Here is an 18,404-nt window from a genome sequence, read left to right as displayed (position 1 = left end):
AAGCTTTCTTTAAACTGTCTTTCTGGCAGGAAAATCCTACGAGTTCTTATATCCTGAGAGTTCAGTGGGTTGAAACCTGCAATTTTTGATTGCTAGAAATATTGATGATTGGTTGACTTTTGTGTCAGAGGTTCTGTCAGATCATATGGGGGGCATTCATGTACCAGCTGCCTAATAAAGATTCCCTGATGTCTGTCTGCTTTATGCCTAGTAGAGAACCTGGAGGATCTCTTTGTGTTCCTGTCCATGTGCCTTCAGGAAAACTGCTGGAACCCAGCTGTGTTTAGATATTGATTTCTACTAATTTAATGAGATAGGTCAACAAGTTTAAAAGCTTTGGGGAATCAAATTTGTACCTAAATTAACTTGACTTTTTCCACTGGAAAACACAACAGGAAGTTGAATCAGAGTGGACTGGAAGACTGTTTTGTAGGTTGCCTTTATAAGGGATGTGCAGCCTCCTTTTCCTGGCATAAATTGATTGCTGATGTGGTCAGGTGTAAGTAGAAATTTTCTGTGGATCTTTTCTGTTATTTTTCTTACATTTCTCTTGTGTTGCCATCTGAAATATGTTTTACTTTTGGAACCAGAGTACTGGGAATAGCCAGATCTTGGATCAACTCTGCTTACTTAGTTGCCCTGCTGTGGGAGGAGAGCAGCTGAAGAATAATCAAGGTCTAGAGTCTCTGTCTTTTGAATTAGACTAATCTGAGAATGTGACAGATACATACTCAGCCTTCTCTTAGTCTGTGTTCATCAGACTATTATATCTTCTCCCAGTCTGTTATGTCATCGAGGCATGCCCTTAGTGCTAGTTAAAAACTAGAGGGAGTCTATTCCCAGCAAAACAAAACTTATTTTATTTGCTCACCTCTTAAGCATGCTGCTGACCTCCTCACTCCACAGTGGTTTCAGTAGTGCCATTTCCAACAGGAACCCTTGGGCTTTATGTTTTAGCTCTTAAGAAAGTCAGTGCACTTTTCAGCCTTTCCGAATACACAGCTGCTTTCCATTTAATGGTAGCATATACCAGCAAACCATAAATCATATATACATCTTCTTCTTTACCTTACATGGCTCAGACTGTTCTGAGGAAAACTGGTTCTACCATCCAGTGATTCCCCTAGCATAATCATTGCTTGGGTATACCTGGTTAAAAAGATCTTGCTAATCCAGTGCTCCGGCTCAGACATGACTGCATGGTGGTCATGCTGATTCCTTGAGTTTGTTCCTAGTTCCAGTGAGTGTGTTTTGAATGCATTGCTTGAATTCAACTGAAATGTAACTGTAAGGAGTGCAGGATTAAACAGGAAAACCAGATTGTGCAGAACACTTTATTTGTTTTGCAGAAGTTTGCTGTGGTTTTTCTGGTTGACTGTTGAAAAAGTCGGTGAGGTTGAAGATTAGAGCGTTTTTAAAAACAGAGGTTGATCTCCCCTTTTTGTCTTTGAAGGGAGGCTTGTCTGAAGTTTCTGAGAGCGGGTTTCACTTCCAACTAGTTTCAGTTGTCTTAAAATAGGTAAATGTGAAAACTTAAAGCTTTTTGTGTGGTAAATTCTTATTTAACCTGCAGTTAATGTACATTATTATTTAGCAGAATGACTGTTGTAGCAGGAATCACTGTTTCTGAAAATCTGCGTGTAGAGTGGAGTCTGTTTAGAGCACATGGTTTTGATATACAAATTGCCCTATTTTAGGCCCCAGAGTTTAGCCATTGTTGTTGTTAGGACACTATAAACTCGTTCTTTTCAGCTAAAGTCAATTATTTTATTTGTTCTACTGATTTATTTTCTTTTTTTTTTTTCTTCCAGTTGACAAGATACTAAGGAAGCTATCTTGGAGCATGAACAGTGTAGAGATCTGTAGCTAGCTAAAATACAAATGTTAATTTATGTAATAAATTTGGGAAAAGGGAAAGTATGTGACTTGTGGCCGTGATGGTAATGATAGATGTATACACAATATGTTTCCCTGCAAACAAGCTTTATTAAAAACACTCATTTCTGTTACTTAGCTAAGCTGGTATTTTTCTGGTCTTCCATTTGATCATCTCAACTTTTTATGTATCTTAAGGAAGGATAGTACAATACAATATTCACTGCCTGTACACTGTAAGTAAAAGATACTACAATGTGGGGAATGTGGGCCTTTTGGAGAATCATCAAATTACCCTTAGCTGTACAGATAGGTTGTATTGACTGCCCTTAACTGAGACAGCTTTTAAAGATTGTATTCACTGCTGTAGTAACATATAGCACGTGACACTGATTTCTTATTAGTCCTCCATCATGGAATGATGACTTTGAGTAGACCAGAGTCGTGCTAGAAATCTCTAGTATCTTCCTGATGCCAGGAAAGATGAGAAAATAGCACTACTACCATTCCAGATGTCTGCAGTAGAAAGACAATCAGCAAGCCCAGCCTTCTTCCCCTGCCTACCATCTAAACAAAACAACCAAAAAAAACCCTAAAGAAACACCCCCTCAAAAAAACCCAACCCACCTGTGTCATATTTGGGAAATCCATAATTCCTATAACTTAGCTTTTTCCAGCTGCATCTTCTAGCAAAAATAAAAAAGCTCAGGAGAAAAGTTGCTAGAGAGCTCGTAATCATCTGGTTGAGCATTGTATGCTTGCAATATTTGAAAATTAGAATTCATAAGTGGTTAGGATTTAATGTGTCATATATGAAAGACTCTCCTCCAGCCATATGCAAACTAGAAGACTATATTAATCAGAAGTTGTTATAGAAGAATGCTGGGAAGGTTCTCAAGAAGTCTGCTGAAAAACTGAGTAGTGGGAAGGAAGGCGTAGAGTGGAGCTAAAATCTCTGAATTTCTGAGCAGCTTTTATTAACTTTCTAGCATCTAAAAGATAACTATCTATACATGCATGTAACTATTAAGTAAATTAGGATTTGAAAAAATAAATTAATTAGATTTTGGGTTCTCTAGGAAAGCAATAGACAAATGAACTTAAATTCTGTCTGCAGTGGTAATGGAAAATGGTAACCATTTTTAATAGTTTTTCCTTTGTTTCTAAAATGATACAGAATTGCTGTTAAACTTTAGGAGAAAAGTAATAATTAATGCCCAAGGTGATGCCCTGTACCATAACTTAGAAAATACATATTTTTCCTTACAGCTTGCTATTGGTCATGTTTGTTGTGTAAGCAAAGTCATTCAAAGTCTTTCAGGGAAAAATATCTCTTAGAAATTCTCCAAGTATAGTATCACTGTCAAGAGAAAGAAATCCTTTGTTTGCCAACTAGGTATTTAAGATTTTCTAAAAAATCTTTATGGCTAAATTTCAAATTCAAAAGCCTTTTTCTGTATGGTTTGTTAAAATGGCCCTTGGGAAAGTACAGAAAGTAGTAAATGCTGTAAAATTAATAGTAGAATTAGAATTGCATTCAGTGTTTTTTCTAAATCCATACTGTAGTTACAAATTATCCTTAAAGTGGAATAAGGGCTGAGCTGCTTTGTAAGGTCATGTTCTTAGAAAGAACCTGCTTATCTGTTCTTTTTTTGTGGCTTCTTGCTGTTCAGTCTTCATCAGGTTTGGCTGTTTTGCAGAATGGAAAATAATGTCTAGCTGTGTAGTAGTGAGGCTGCAAATGCCAGATTGTTTTATAGATTTCTTACTGTGACTTCATTCAGGTTGAGAATACATGAGGATCAAAGCAACAGTGGCATTACGTGCCAGCAATATGGAGTTTTCAGTGTTTACTTTCAATTACCCGCTTTTGTAGAATATGGAGAAGAGAGTACAGTAACATGCTATGATAGCCTATCTCCAATATATTTATTTCTGTACTTGGATTCAGTATTTATTTTCACTTTGTCTTTTTTACAGAATGGACAGCAAATTGTGGATGAACCCATGGGAGAAGATGATATCAACCCACAAACTGTGAGTAAAAGATGGTTGTAATAAAGATAGTACAATATTGGAGCACACTGACATCGCTTAATTCATAGGTGTTTGCCACTAGCATTTTGTTGTTTAGGTTTACTGAACATGGAGTGCACTCTAGGATCTTAGTATTTTTGAAAGGGGTTTTTTCTCACTGGCTCTGGTCTAGCTTGGTATCCTACTGTTCTCAAAACTCATTCCTCAACTTTTAATAGTGTTTCAGGGAAGGTCAAGGGGTGAGGAACAACTGTGAAAGTGTTTCCGTTGTGCTTGTTATTGAAAGGCCTTCATCGAAGGAATTCTTAAGCTAGGCTTCTTAAAAACAGAGATTGTTACTAAAGAGCAGATCAATGAACCTTCCTGACTGTGATAATTTTTAAGGTTCCTTGTCTTCATGTCAAACTTGCAGTTTACAAAATTTCTTACTGTGAAAATACCACTGAGTTCAGTTTTCTTGTTGCAGTGCCTGTGAATTTTGTCAAACGTGAAGTTTACCTGTAGTTCTGTGTTAGAGAATACTATCTGAATGTTAAGTCTGGTGATAAATGGTTTTACCAATAAAAACAATTTTTGAAACTCTGTATTTGGTTGGAGTTCAGGGTTCATATGCTGGTATTGCATATTGTGCAGACTTTAGGTTGCGAGTAGATGGTCAAAGCTGTTTCCATCTATACAGCATGGATATAATTGCAACACCAAAGCAGTTTCTCTCTCTGCTGAAATTGTGCACAGAGACAGTTAAGTTGCTTTTTCCATGTTTGTCTTCAAATGTACCTGTAATAGATGTAGCTCTTAAGCTGACATGGAAACTGGGTGATTGCAAGCCTGCACTGTGTAGCTACTCTTGGTTCCTCCTCATAGCATCAAGGTTCTGCTGTATTTAACACAAGATGAAGAAACAAGGCAGCTGCTGACAGATGACTGAAGCAGTGCAGTGTTGAAGAGTAAGAAAAGAACAGTATTTGTGTTTAGAAGGCAACACTAGGAGATTGTTCAAATATTGTACATAATACAGACTACAATCCTTACTTGAATTCTTGAAACTAGAACATATCTTTGGGAAAGTGTTGAGTTTTGTTTTGGTTTGTTAATTTATTTTGACTAGTGCCATTGCTTGATTGTTTCCTTGTTTTGAGTCTGTAACTTATCTATTGTATTTGGTTTACAAGGCAAGATTTTTGGGGGGGGAAGGGGCAGGGGGGAGTGGGGGGTTGAACTCTGTGAGAAGAGTTCAGGGGGTTTGCACCACAAAGTGGGACAGAGCCAGATTCAACCAGCTCCAAAATGGGCCCAGCACTGGCCGAAGCTAAGCCCATCAACCATGTGGGTGGGGAGATCTGTGATAGCATGCTTTGGGTAAAAAATGCTGCGTTGTGTCTGTGAGGGTAAGGAGTTAAAAAGTGAGAGAAACAGCCCTGCAAGACGCTTAGATGAGTGAAGAAGGAGGGACAGGAGGTGCTTTGTGTGCCAGAGCAGAGACTCCCCTGCAGCCCTGGAGAAGACCATGGTAAGGCAGGCTGTCCCCTGCAGCCTCTTGGAGGATTACAGTGGAGAAGATCTCCACCCTGCAGGCTGTGGAGGCCTCCACGCTGGAGCAGGTAGATGAGCCCTGAAGGGAGCTTGAGCCTGAGGAGACCCCATTCTGGAGTAGGCTGGTGGCAGGAACTGCAGCCCATGGAGAGAAGCCCACAGAGGAACAGGTTTTCTGGCAGGAACTGCAGCTCATGGGGGACTCAGGCTGGAGCAGTCTGTTCCTGAAGAACTGGACTCTATGGAAAGGATCTCTGCTGGAGCAGGGGAAAACTGAGGAAAAAGTAGCAGAAACAGTGTTAACAACTGACTGCAATTCCCATTCCACCTGTGCTTCTTGAGAGGGAGAAGGTAGAAGACTGAGGAATTAAGGAGTGAAATTCAGCCTGAGAAGAAGGGGAGGGTGGAAAAAAAGGTGGGTTTAGTTTCATCTTTTTCTCACTATCATAGCAACAGGTGAAATAAATTTTCCCTAAACTGGTACTCTTTGACCCATGGTGGTAACTGGTGAGTGCTGTCCCTCTTCTCAAGGCAGTGCATGAGATTTTCTTCCACATGTCCTGCTGAGGAGCGGGGATTGAGAGAGTGCCTGGGTGGGTGTCTTGCAGCCAGCTAAGGTTCATCCCTCAAAACTGTCAAACTTCTCTTTCAATATTTGATAACTACTGGATTGCTTACAAATGTTTTCATATGCTTCCTTTGGAAATTTCCAAACTGCTGCTTTTTTGGTGAGCAACTGATTTTAATACAGTATAACCATCAAAAAATTAAAATATTTCTCTAATATTCTTTCTGTCATGCTTGAGCTGCTTGGTTAAGATTGTTTTAGCTTTTTTCTCAGACCAGTATTTTAGGAATATATTTTGCATTTATTTCTAGGCTGTGGTGAGTAAAAGTTTGCCAATTGTGGTATAAATTAATGTAGGGATTTTTAAACAAGACGTTACTACTGCTGCTCAGTCAGTTATAGCTGGAAGCTAAGCAGTGCTGTTAGTCAGATGATAAAATACTACTTGAGCTGAGATGTGAGATTCTGTCAGTGCTTCATAATCTGTTTTGGTGCAAGATACAGACAATTTTAAATTACCACTGAAACTCATTTAAGTTCTGTTTAACTTTGCACTTAAAGGGTCTAGGGACACTTACACAGGTGCTGACAATTTATGAAATTTCTCAGCTGTAACTGAGGGCAGCAGAATGCCTAGGGTGTGCTAGCATATCAGGAGAGAAGACAAAATACTTTGTTAAGTGTGTAAAGTATGCAAGTTCAGGATAGAAAGTTGCCATACGTCTGTGGAGATAGAAGGTGAAAGCTTGAAATACTGCATCCTTTTGCTGTCTTAAGTGGTTGGATAGTATGCTGATAATGGAAACAAGATGGGAAGCTTAAAATAAATATTAAAAGTTAACACAGTTCTATGTACATAGGAGCTGTTTCTAGTATTCTGTGTACCAAAAGATAAATTGTTTCATTACACCTGTGTTCTTTTGGTCAAAAGTAAAGTTAATTAACAGGAGAGCCTGAGTTACATGTCTGTGATTCAAATTTAGTGGTTGTTTTAGGAAAAGCAGGAGCTATAAAGATACCCATTTCTAAGGAGTCCGAGATGCTGTATGGTTCAAAGTCTTGCTTCTTATTCAGTAGTCTGGTTTTATTGCAACAAGTATTCTGATTATATCTGACTTTACAGCTTGTTGTCAACATTTTTTAATCTGATTTATCTCATAAATGACCTGGGCCAAGCAGGAAATAAATGTAAGAGCAGCTGGCTGAAGTTTAACCTAATGTGAAAGCTTAAGTGAGCATTACTGAAAGGGGAAGCTATTTAAAGCCTTTTATTTGCTACCTTTCTCACTCTTGTGCTGTCTGCTATTGCTTTTTGTACCTCAGTGTCCATAGAGATTGAGTAAATTAACTGAGCAAATTAATTGTTTTGGGCTGTTGCAATCATGCTGCATGCTTTATTGCTGGTTAAAGCTAACCAGAAACTGCAGCTAGTCTAGCAGGTGGCTTCCCATTTTGTGTATATGTGAAGAGCGTATTGTGCTGTGTTCTTTGTTGTGTTTTGTTATCTGGATTCTATTTAGCTGATAAAACACTTAGTGCAACTGATGTATTACCATTGTATTCTACTAGTTTAAGCCTAATTATTAAACATATGAAAAATATTAGGTTCCAAGAATTTGTAAAAACTTTTCTTTTCACTAGTACTTTGTAAGTTGCAGAAAAATTGTCTATTTCTTTTTGGTAACCTGCAAGAACTAAAAGTTGGGGTTTTTTCAGTACAGGCAGAACTGGAACCTATTCAGACTCAAACCTGCGATGAACCCCTCTTCAATGCAGGTGGTGGGGTCACGTTCCTACCCTTGATTTCTTGTATGCTTTGGTAAAACTTTAAACAAGGCCCTACTTTTAAACAAGCAGAATTAAAGCATACATAGAACTAATACTAAATTAAAACAAATCATATTAAAATGTGCTGATTTGGGCGATTAAAAAATTAAATCGCAGTAGCTGTCATCCTCTTACTGAAAATATATAGCTGAGGTAACAATGACTAGTCAGTCGGTAGTCAAAAGGTAGAGTAAGAAATGCTTGCAAAGAGAAGTCAGTAATTAAAAAGGTCTTTTTCATTTATTTTTTTCCTAGTAGAATTTAAATAACACATGTTTGGAGTCAGGAGAGATGAAAATTAAGATCACTGTCTTCCCAATCAGTGTTTTTTTATTAAAAGAGTTTATAAGAAAAGTGTGATCTTAAGAAAGGCTTCAGGATACATTGGAAAAATAATCTGAAGCATGTGGACAATACAGTCTCTTCCTTGAAGTACTGAATGTGACTGGTCAGTCCTGAGATTCTGTATTTTACATGCATATATACCATACAATTTACACTAAATCTACGGCACTGAGGTGGGGATGTCAAGATAAGGAGAGAGATATAATTCACCAGTTACAGCCATGGGCAAGGCCCATCACTCACGCAATAATGCTAAATCCAGAGTAATCTAGGGTAATCTCATTTGTTGTATCTTCATCTGTGAAAATAATGTAGGATGAGAATGTTATTCAGGAAAATTCAGGGAAGAAAAGCATATCTAAACTGACAGATTTTTAGGTTTTAAAATATTTCAGAGAGGATTTAACTGATTTTTAGTTTTACCTCAATTTCTAATATTATGTACTTGCGAGAACACAACGTTTCGGAAACTTTTGTTTGCCTTTTGGCAAGTTGAAGCACCATTTCAGGACTGCTCTAAACTTGTGCTTGATATTCCTGCTCAGGTGATCAGTAACAGTTTCCCTGTTTAAGAACAGTCATATGTTAACATGACAATGAATGCATTTCTGATGATTGTTTTGATATGTTTGTTTTGCTTTTGCTGAGATAACCTTCATGTTTCAGTTTTCTGTGTGTGCATTTTTGTCAGGTTTTTTTATTCAAATTCTTGGCTCTGTGGTAGAGGTTTTAAGACATAGCTGTAATTTCTTAAACATCAGGGAAATGTTTGGATTCACAAGTGTTCATAGTCCACCAAGTTTTGGGTTTCTCATTATTTACAGACTAATACTTATTTTTAGCTGAAACAGCTACCTGTGTAGCTACTTGTAACATCTTAGGTTACAAATACTAAACTTGTACTTGAAAGTATTCTATAATCTTACATTCTTTTAGTGTATTCTACTAAATATACTTAGGTATATGTACTCATGTATTTAATTCTATTTTACAATCAAATAACTTGATTCTTGAACAAATAAGCTTCTCAGGCAAACCATTTACATCTGTAAAAATTAAATCCAGTTATTCCCTTCTCACTGCCTAGATTGTGCTTCATAAAAGGCAGAATACCTTTTTTTTTTTTTTTGTCTAATATAATGAAATTGGAAATTCAGTATCTTCCAGAGCACTCTACTGCAACTTGGATGAATTTTGTTAGCAACTTGGTGACATGGTGCATCTTACCTCTCCGAATGAACTTGTGGGTCCTTGTCTAAGTAAGAAGTTACAGCATCCTTGTAAACAGTTTAGGGCATTTGGCTGATTAACCCTTAGATATCAAACTAATATATAAAGTAGGCAAGCCCTGGAATACTTTTTTCCCCCAAGATGTTATCAGGTGTTGAAGAAAGGTTACAGCAAAGCTTTCACTGATGTGTTCTAATGGATTTTCTGAGTGACTTACTTTGTATTTGCTTAGGTGCAGGGTACTTTCTGCATCTTGGTCAGAAAATTTGAATAATTTGAGTGTGTAAGCAACGTTCAAAGTCAAGCTGCTTACTTGTTACATGGAGAGAAAACAGATGGTAGCTCTGCAAAGCCTGTAAACTAACAGATGGAAGCTGCCACACCCACTGTTTAATAGAATATTGCTGCTTTGGCTATACAAACATATTTATTATGAAGAAAAGTATATTATTCAGCTTATGAAAACTCAGGAAATTAGCTCTCTGTTCCTCAACTGTTGACCTTTGTCAAACAAGGGCTTTTCATTCCTTATGTGTGCTGCTTCTTTGTTTTTTCCAGATAATTGAAAGCAATCCATACTACAGAGCCTTGCTTTTCTAGCACAGCAAAGACTTAATTTGCATTATTACAGTTCTCGAACTGAGGGTATAGGAGATTGTCAGTCCACCTAATGGACTCTACTTTGATTAAATGTTTCAGCACTCAATAAAACTCATGGATTCCCAAATATTCTGTACTGCTTTGAGAGTTCCTCAGCATTTTTCAGTTCTCCTGCTCTCTGTAGTGTCTGTGAGCCCCGTTCTCTTGAAAGTCTAGACAGCATTTCTCTTTATTTTTGTAAACTCAGAGCATCCAGTTTGAGCAATGAGAAGGGGAAGATGGGGGATGAACTCACTTTATATTTCTGTACTGGAGGAGGAGGAAATACATTATGCAAGTGGAGTTCTGCAATTGACAGAACTGTGACTGACAGGCATACCACATTCCCGTTGTTTTGGAGATAGTTGTGTCTCCTGATAAACAAGTATAATACAAATCCTTATCAAAGATTTCAAGGTAAGGGGAGCAACTTGCTGGAGCAATTTGTTCTTGTTATGAGAGACTTCCCTGCTGGGGACTGCTGCCCTCTAACCTGTCTCCTTCGTATACGAAGGAATATTTAAAAGGACAAGCTTTCCTCTGAGAGATTCTCAGAGTTGTGTAGCTTATATCTCAATGTTTCTGGTTGGCTGCTGGTGCTCTTTGGGAACCGTGCAGGCTGTGTTCTCCCAGAACACAAGAAATTTCTTCCACCTGCCACAGACCCATGCCAGTTATAGGAGAGCTATTGTTGTGAAGTAACCCTACTGACCCCTGAGCACTGTGCTTTGTACTTCACTGGGAGGTCACATAAAAGGTTTGGGAGAGCAGTAGTCAGTAATTGTACAAATGTTTCAGTTGAAATTCCTTATTCCTGTCACCCTTAGCATATACAGCAAATACAGTCTTACCTTCACTGCAGAAAGATAAGGAAATTGTTATTTACCCATGGTATCTTTTCATCTTTAAGGAACATTGTAGTTAGAGCAGCTCTTACTGTTTACTCTCCATTTCTGCCTTTAGCTCTTTTTGCTACCACAGGGTTTAATTTAGTTACTTGAAGATTCCTGGTCACTCTACTTTTAGTGTAATTGTATCTATTCTTGACAACGTAAAGGCAGAGAGTTTCAATGGTCTCTCATTTATTTACTTAAATTTCTTTTAAGTTTTCCAAGTGCAAATAACTATATTGCTGTTAAACTGCAATTCTTGAGGTATTCCAGTTTTGAAGGGGGAAGTAGCTGCAAGTTTGAAACAATTGAAGAGAGGAAAGCTTCAAGTAATTTTTATGCTATTTATGAAATATTTAAAATCCTTGTGTTGCTGTAAGCTCCTTGTGTTCAAGAAGCTTTATTCATCATGGAATTAATATTTAACAATTCTTCATGCTGTGTTACTGCTGTTGTGGCAAAGACTGCTTCTTCCAAAAAGGCTGTAACACACTGGACTGTGAAAAGCACATTGGCATTGAGGACTTTGGAGCCCTCAGTTGAGTTGCAAAGTCCTCCGTTGTGTAGTAGTAGTTCCTGAAGGCCTGTGCAACTTACAATAATAAGAATAATTGTGTATATTCAGAACACAGAATTTGAAAGATTGTCCCTGCAGATGTGATACAAATAAAGACTCAGAGGAGTACAAGAGAACAATAAAAGGGCACAATTTTGCTTGTGGGATATGACTAAAGTCAGGTCTTTATTTCATCTCTCCATTTTGGCAAGATGGTCTTGGTTCACGCTGAGATGATGTGTAATCCTGATTTAAAGGAAAAGCTAGAAACTGATACTGTAGACAGCCAGGATGTGGGACAGAGATAGCAGCAATGTGTTCTGTCACTTAAATTATGGGCTTTGTCTTCTGAAGAGGAATTAAAATATAACAAAAAATGTAGTAATCCTGATATTTGTTAGAATCCAGTCAAGGGAAGCTGTTTGCAGGGTGAGTTTGTTTTCATATCTTGTGCTAGCAGGACTACAGCATTTTTCTGTATGTTTCCTTTGATAGAGTCACTAAACGGAATCACCTGGGTATGTTTAGAGCTAAATACTTATATATGCCTTTGACTAAAAGCTTTTACTTGCCTTTGTTTATTTACTTCTTGAAAAACAGTCTTGTTCCACTAAAGGAGCATGTACTTTGGAATTCATTGTTTTAATAAGTATCAAAAATGCTAAAGATAGTGTCAATATTCAGAAAAATATCTCCCATTCTAAATCTAGAGAGCTCCAATTAAAAACTTCATTTCTTACTCTTTGAAGTAATTAGATGGAATTCTAATTCCTAGAAACATTTGGAGTGTTTGAGGCTTTTTAAACATGGAAAGAGTGCTTAGGGTTTTTTTTTTTTTTTTTTTACTTTAAGAAATCTTTCATTCTCTACAGAGCAATACAATATTGGTGCATAAGTCAGACATTTGAGCTGGGCAATCCAACTGAAATATTTCTGCAGTCTGCCTTGGCCTAGAACATCTGTGTAGCATTTTCTATGTACAGAATTTCAAAGGACTAGGCACAAGGTCATTTTGGTCCTCTAACTAAACTCTAGTACATAAAAACAATCCTTAGGCATTCTCTGCATTGAAGTCTAAAAAGTAGTGATATGGGAGATCTTAAAATATTTTGTAAAGTTAAAATTCATAAAAATACAATTATCACATATAGGACTTAAAATGTGCTTAGTCAGTGAAATTTTGCATAGTAGTGTGATTTCTGAAATAGATGCTGGTCTCTTTTGTTCTTTTCAGGGAACCAGGAATCAGTAACATCTGCAACAGCCTGTTGCTATCAGGCAATCTGCTTAAGTTTCCTGTGCTGATCTCTATAAGCATCAGCAACATGAGTACCACTGCCGCCCAGTCTTTCTTTATCATGGCTGTGTGTGCATGGAATCAATGTCCTTTTTTTATGCCTTTTCTTTTTTTTTGACCTTTTTTTCCCCCCTTCTCTCTCCCCACCCCCCAACTGTGTCTGACTTGCCTGACAGGAAATTTTCTAATTGCCGGAACAGCTGGTCACAGCAAAAACGCCAGGGTTGGTCTTCCCTGCTAGACTTAGGATCGCTCAGTCAGAAAATCCAAACATCATGGTTTCTTAGTCATGTTTAAGTTTCTGGCTCTGCGTGTTCGCTCTGTCCGGGTGAGCTTAGTTTCTTATTTAAGAGAATAAGGGGGAAAGGGGGAAGTTTTACTTTAATTAAACTTCTAATTTTAGAGCAGTTTTAGTCTTTCACTGTTTAGGGATCAGTGTTGTTTGGAAACTGGTTTTTTTTCTTTAAAAAAAAATGTGGCTGTGGTATGTTTGTATGTTGTAGAAGTTTCTAACATACCTGCTGATAATTTAGCCTTATTCGGAAATTGCTACCTGTATATAAATAATGTAAAACTTATATTTCAGAGGGAGGTGGGGGGGTGTTGAAAGATATGAACTTACGTTTTCTCACCGAGAGTCAAGTTTTTAATAAAACACTTGTATTTTTAATACTTAGTGGTTCTTTTAATAGTTACATCTTCATGTATTACTTTAAACTGTGAAATATGGCTCCATAGGGTGGTAGTTAAAGTAATTCAGGCATACTAATATCTTAAATTTACTTCTGAAATGGTATGAAGAGTAGTTACGCTTGCGTAACAGTGTTAGAGTTATTTCAACTTTTCAATGATAATTTAGTCATAGCAAATGTTTAATTTGTATAATTTGTCTTGTTGGGCGTATAATTTGTCTTGTTTAAGCATTAAAAAGTTTGGTTTGAGAAAAATTACTAACAGAGTACTGAATCATCCCAAGCACTGTTTCAGAACTATTTAACAATACATGTAAGCATGCAATGGGACAGAACATTTTGTCGTTGGAAGTCAAATCAGTTTTCACATTTATCCTCCTGCAAGTCTGCAAATACTTTTCGATAAGGGGGTAAAAAATCCAAAACCCCATGACCTTCTTGTGTAATAACATCTTAAGTGAAGGTCTGTTAACTTGTAAAAGCAGTAGTAATGTAACACCTACTAGCCTGTGTACTGGTTTAAACTTTGCAATGTGTATTTAAAAATGAAATGGAATTTTGTTGCCGTAAGTGAAACACCAGAACAAGACATGTATGTAAAACAAGAGAACATAGGTTGCATTATAATCAAGAGATTTTTTTAATGTAAACCTTGTAAAATAAATATTTATCAACTCATAGTCCTCAATTACAGTTCTTTTCCACAGGCAACATGAAAGGTATTCCTCAGAAATTTGGTTAAAAAATTACATTGTTTTATCTACTTACAGCAGCTTGATTAGGTTGTCTTTAATATTCTGTTGATTTTAAAATGCTAGATATTGCTGGCCAAACTAAAGGTTTTCAGCCCATATAGATTTCGGCATATGTTTAGGAAATTATGCTAATAAAACAGGCTTTATAGCTTTCATAGATTAGTGCTGAATATGCTCATGGATTATTTTTCCATCTAAATAGTTTGGGGCTTTTTAACCTTTAGTTTTTTTGGGTTTTTTTGTAATTGCAATGCTCTGAAATATTAGTGCTTACAAAGTAGGAAAAAAATTTATATCACAGTTATGGGAAATGAAAGTCCCACCCAATGAGTATTTTTTTCCAATGCTGACGAGCACATTTCAGTTCATGAGATAATTTTGTGCTGTTTGATCAAAAGAGAACTGCATTGCAAAACTGCTTTTGGTGACATTGAGCTTCTAAAATGCTTACAGGAATTCCTCAGCTTACCTGCCAATCAACCTACTGCTCACAGTTCCTTTGGCAAGGAAGGGGTAGTGTCCTACTTCTGTCCTGCCCTTTTGTATTTTCATTCTGAGGAAAGAACGCATTTTCAGAATTACACTCCCAGCCTGGTGAACCACATTTTTCCATAGGACTTTACCTGTCCTCTGGCTTGTTTCTCTGGGACGGGATTCCTTCTTCAAACTCCTATCTTGCTTCATCTGTGCAACCAAAAGAATGGGAGTAGCTCTGTCTCAGTAACCAGGTCTGCCGTCTTCATTCTATGATTTGGATACATGGAACAAATACAGACATAGGCATCCTCCTAGATCTCCAAATGGTTGCAGTGAAAAGCCAGAAATGAAAAAGAGTAGAGAGTAAGGAATAAATACAATTTTTTCTTTATTATCCCTGCAAATTGTTTTTCTCTGAGAGACTTAACAATTTAGGAACTAAAAAAAAAACCAAAAAAACCCCTAGACCCTGAAACAAAACATTTACAAATGGAGTTTTCTTTTAGGAAATCTTATTTTCTATCAGGTAAAACAGTAGATGCTGTCTGCAACAAGTGATTTGATGTTACTTGAAATCGTAAGTTTTTCCATCTTTTGAAAAGAAGCAAAGACAAATTGTGAAAGCCTGTATTTCTGAATTCAGATGTCCATGTTAATTAGAACTTCTGCTCTACACTTGCTTTTCTTTGGTAGTAGTGTAAAACAGACAACATACACAGAATATCCTTAGGTCAGCTTGACTTAATTTATGCATGGTAGTGCTTTGCTTATTGTTGTATTAGAATAATTGCTACTTCAGAAGCAGAATTTTTTATCAGCTTTTTAGAACAATTGTTTGTGTGTGGTTATTTCTATTAAGTGACTCAAATTGATTAGTCACAGATGCAAGGAATGGCTTTAAGTCCATGATTTAGCTCAGTAACTCTGCTTACCAAAGTCATGGGAGATTGTGAAGTGTACTTGTTGGACTGTGAGTTTTATTTTTAAGATAGTTTTGAATTTAAAGGTAGGAATATAAGAATTATAGAATGTATGAATGTATACAAAATATGTCTAAGATATTTAAAAATACCTAGACTGGTGCACTCTTCACATTTTTAACTCCCATTTTTACCTTAATTAAGATTTCTATAAGCTCTAATACAAGAGGTGAAAGTAATTGGTTTCTAGTTGGTTGGCTCCTTATTACTTCAAAACGTATAGCTCAAAAGGATGGTTTCATTTCTGCAGATAATGCTGAAAATTCATCCTGTGTTCATAACAAGTTGGGAAAGTAAAAATGCATCTAGGAGACTTCCTGACTCAAGGGAGGGGGAGGAAAAGGAAATTCTGTATATGAGCTGGGGAGCTGTGCCAACATTGAGTCATCCTTTTAAAATCACTTGATATCCAATAAGCTTACTGGCCTTACAGGACATAACTGCTTTATGTAACTTCAGCACCAAGGTTCAGTATCACAGTCAATACTTCAGGAATGGTTTATTTGATTATGGGGATCAGCATTATGATGCCTGTAAGAGACAAATATTTTGCCAAGCACAGCCATGTCCAGCAGTACACTGGAGTACACTTACCAGTACATGAAGGCTAGCAGAGTAGTAAAAGGAAACCTACAACCGTCATTGGAGCAGTGTTAAGTAAATTGCTGGGGAATCCATTTTTCTGTTTTCAGCCTTTTCTTTGCTTGTACTGAATGTACATGTGCCTCAGGAACGTGCATTTGTCCAAAGGAAGCAAAACATTCCTGAAAAGAGATTGAGAGGGGTGAAAACAAAGCTGCTACTTCCGTAATGAAAATGTTGCTACATAATCAATACTAACAAATGAAAAATTGTAAAAGCAGTATCTTTGCTGCTGCACATTTTTTCAAGAGAAAAATAAGATTGCATTTAGCTCTTTATTCATTGAATTTGCTTTTTTGAAAATTGTATAGTTAACAGCATAAACTGATTTTGGGACTGTGGTCTTATCTTGAAAAATGGCTGATGTTTGAGGGAGGTGTTCACCGATATGGGCAATATGATTTTGACTCAATTGTTGTCATTAAAGCTATGAAAAGGATTTTTTTTCTCTCTCATTCTGATTCCAGAATATAGAAGTTGAAGTTCCAGAACTGGGATTTTTCCTAATGGTGATTCTGGTTGTTTCTCATGTGTAAATTATCCCCATATAAAATAGATATGAAAATTACTGTAACATGTGATTTTAAACAGAAAGTATTTGTGAAGTAGTTCCCTAAAGAGTTTCTGATGGGATCCCAGCAACACTTTTTAATGTATTAATAAGGTCTGCTTAAAATAAGTATTAAAGGCACAATATTGGAACAGTTAAATGCTAAATTGTGTATTAAGAAAAAAATCTTGCACAGTTTGGGGGTGTGACTTGACTTTGTCAGGCAGTGACTCTTGGAAGGACTCTCAGTACTGCTAAACACAGCCCCATGGTTGGTCCCTTAGCAGCTGTGGTCACTGCAGGTTGAGGCAGGAGGATTGTGGCTGGAAGTGTGGGGGCTATTGCTCTATGTGCAGCATCAAATCAGTGATGCAGAGGCTTCCATAATAACATGAACAATCAAGTAGTAAAAATAAATTATTCAGGGAAGGCTTTACAAGAACGAGAGTTGGAAAATCACTTTATAGTGAAAAATATGAAAAAAATTGGTAAGGAGCAAATTAAGTCATAACTAAGACTTAAGTCTGTAAGTAAATATATGTCCAGGATGGTTCTGTTTTGTACCTTCTTTATTCTGTTAAGACCAGTACAGGTTTAACAGGCAAAGGTAAAACCTCGGTAATGCTGGAATCAGGATTATCGGTATTTAAATTAATTTCTCCAGCAGTTACTTAAAATGGCTTAGCTATTATAAAAAGTATTAATTATTTATTGAGATTAAAATCTGTTAATCTTTTTATCTAATGTTTACCTTAAGTCAAAGTCTTAACCTCATTTTTGCAGTTTTTGGTCAGCATGTCCACAATGTTTGCTGTCCAGGAAGAACTTTCATGATTACTGGACTCATCCAAGGATTTGTTGCATGTGTCAGATTTCCCTCCCCCTGGGTTTTGATGAACTCGAGTAGGTATAGCCACATCTGTCCTAGTCACATGTGCTTCTTATTAGAAAATGGCAGCTTATTTAAAAGTCCTACTGTTTTTCTCAGTTCTAAAAGCAAAGTTACTACAGGGGTTTCTTTCTGTCCAGAAACTGTGTTGTAAAATTCTGAGGTTTTATTTAAAACAAGTGTGAGGTTAATGTTTTGTCCTTGTTCCTTTTATGTCTCTTACTTCATAACTTCCATCTCTGTTAGATGCAGAAGGGATTGGTATGTGGCCTTTTACTTTCTTCAACCATGCAACCTTTTGTTCCAATAGTACAGGTTTGGTGTTCTGTTTCTTGCTATATTTTGTATAGCCAAGAGTGTGCAGAGGGGAAGTTTTTTTGATCAGTATTTAGTCATCTGCCAGCTGAAATTCACTGCACTTCTGAGGAGATTTTCACCTTCATCTGGATAATGTTCATTTCATGGGAAAGTGAACATGCAGTCAGCCTTGTTTTGCACTCGTGTCCCTTCTTGTAACAGCATGCGGATGTTGTGTGTTATCTTCAATATCCCCTTCCTGATGCAAAGGACTCAAGATAGGATAGTTATTCATCACATGTCTCACGCAATAATGACTTCAGGG

The 18,404-nt window shown here is 37.0% G+C and overlaps 1 protein-coding gene across 4 annotated transcripts in view; it reads left to right on the top strand.

Annotated features, from left to right (window-relative positions):
- RPS6KA3 (ribosomal protein S6 kinase A3) overlaps positions 1 to 18,404 on the top strand; it is a 76,334-nt gene that overhangs the window by 9,198 nt on the left and 48,732 nt on the right. For 3 of the 4 annotated variants that reach the window (XM_039551358.1, XM_039551355.1, XM_010394484.4), the window contains exon 2: positions 3,856 to 3,912. In XM_039551358.1, the coding sequence (XP_039407292.1) occupies positions 3,856 to 3,912 (57 nt within the window). Of the gene's footprint in view, positions 1 to 3,855; positions 3,913 to 13,071; positions 13,126 to 18,404 lie in introns of those variants that run through there. The other variant, XM_019282879.3, reaches the window with a different exon arrangement.

Source organism: Corvus cornix, chromosome 1 (genome assembly GCF_000738735.6).
Source record: "Corvus cornix cornix isolate S_Up_H32 chromosome 1, ASM73873v5, whole genome shotgun sequence".
NCBI classification, from domain to species: Eukaryota; Metazoa; Chordata; class Aves; order Passeriformes; family Corvidae; genus Corvus; species Corvus cornix.
This window is presented reverse-complemented; position numbering and strand designations above follow the sequence as displayed.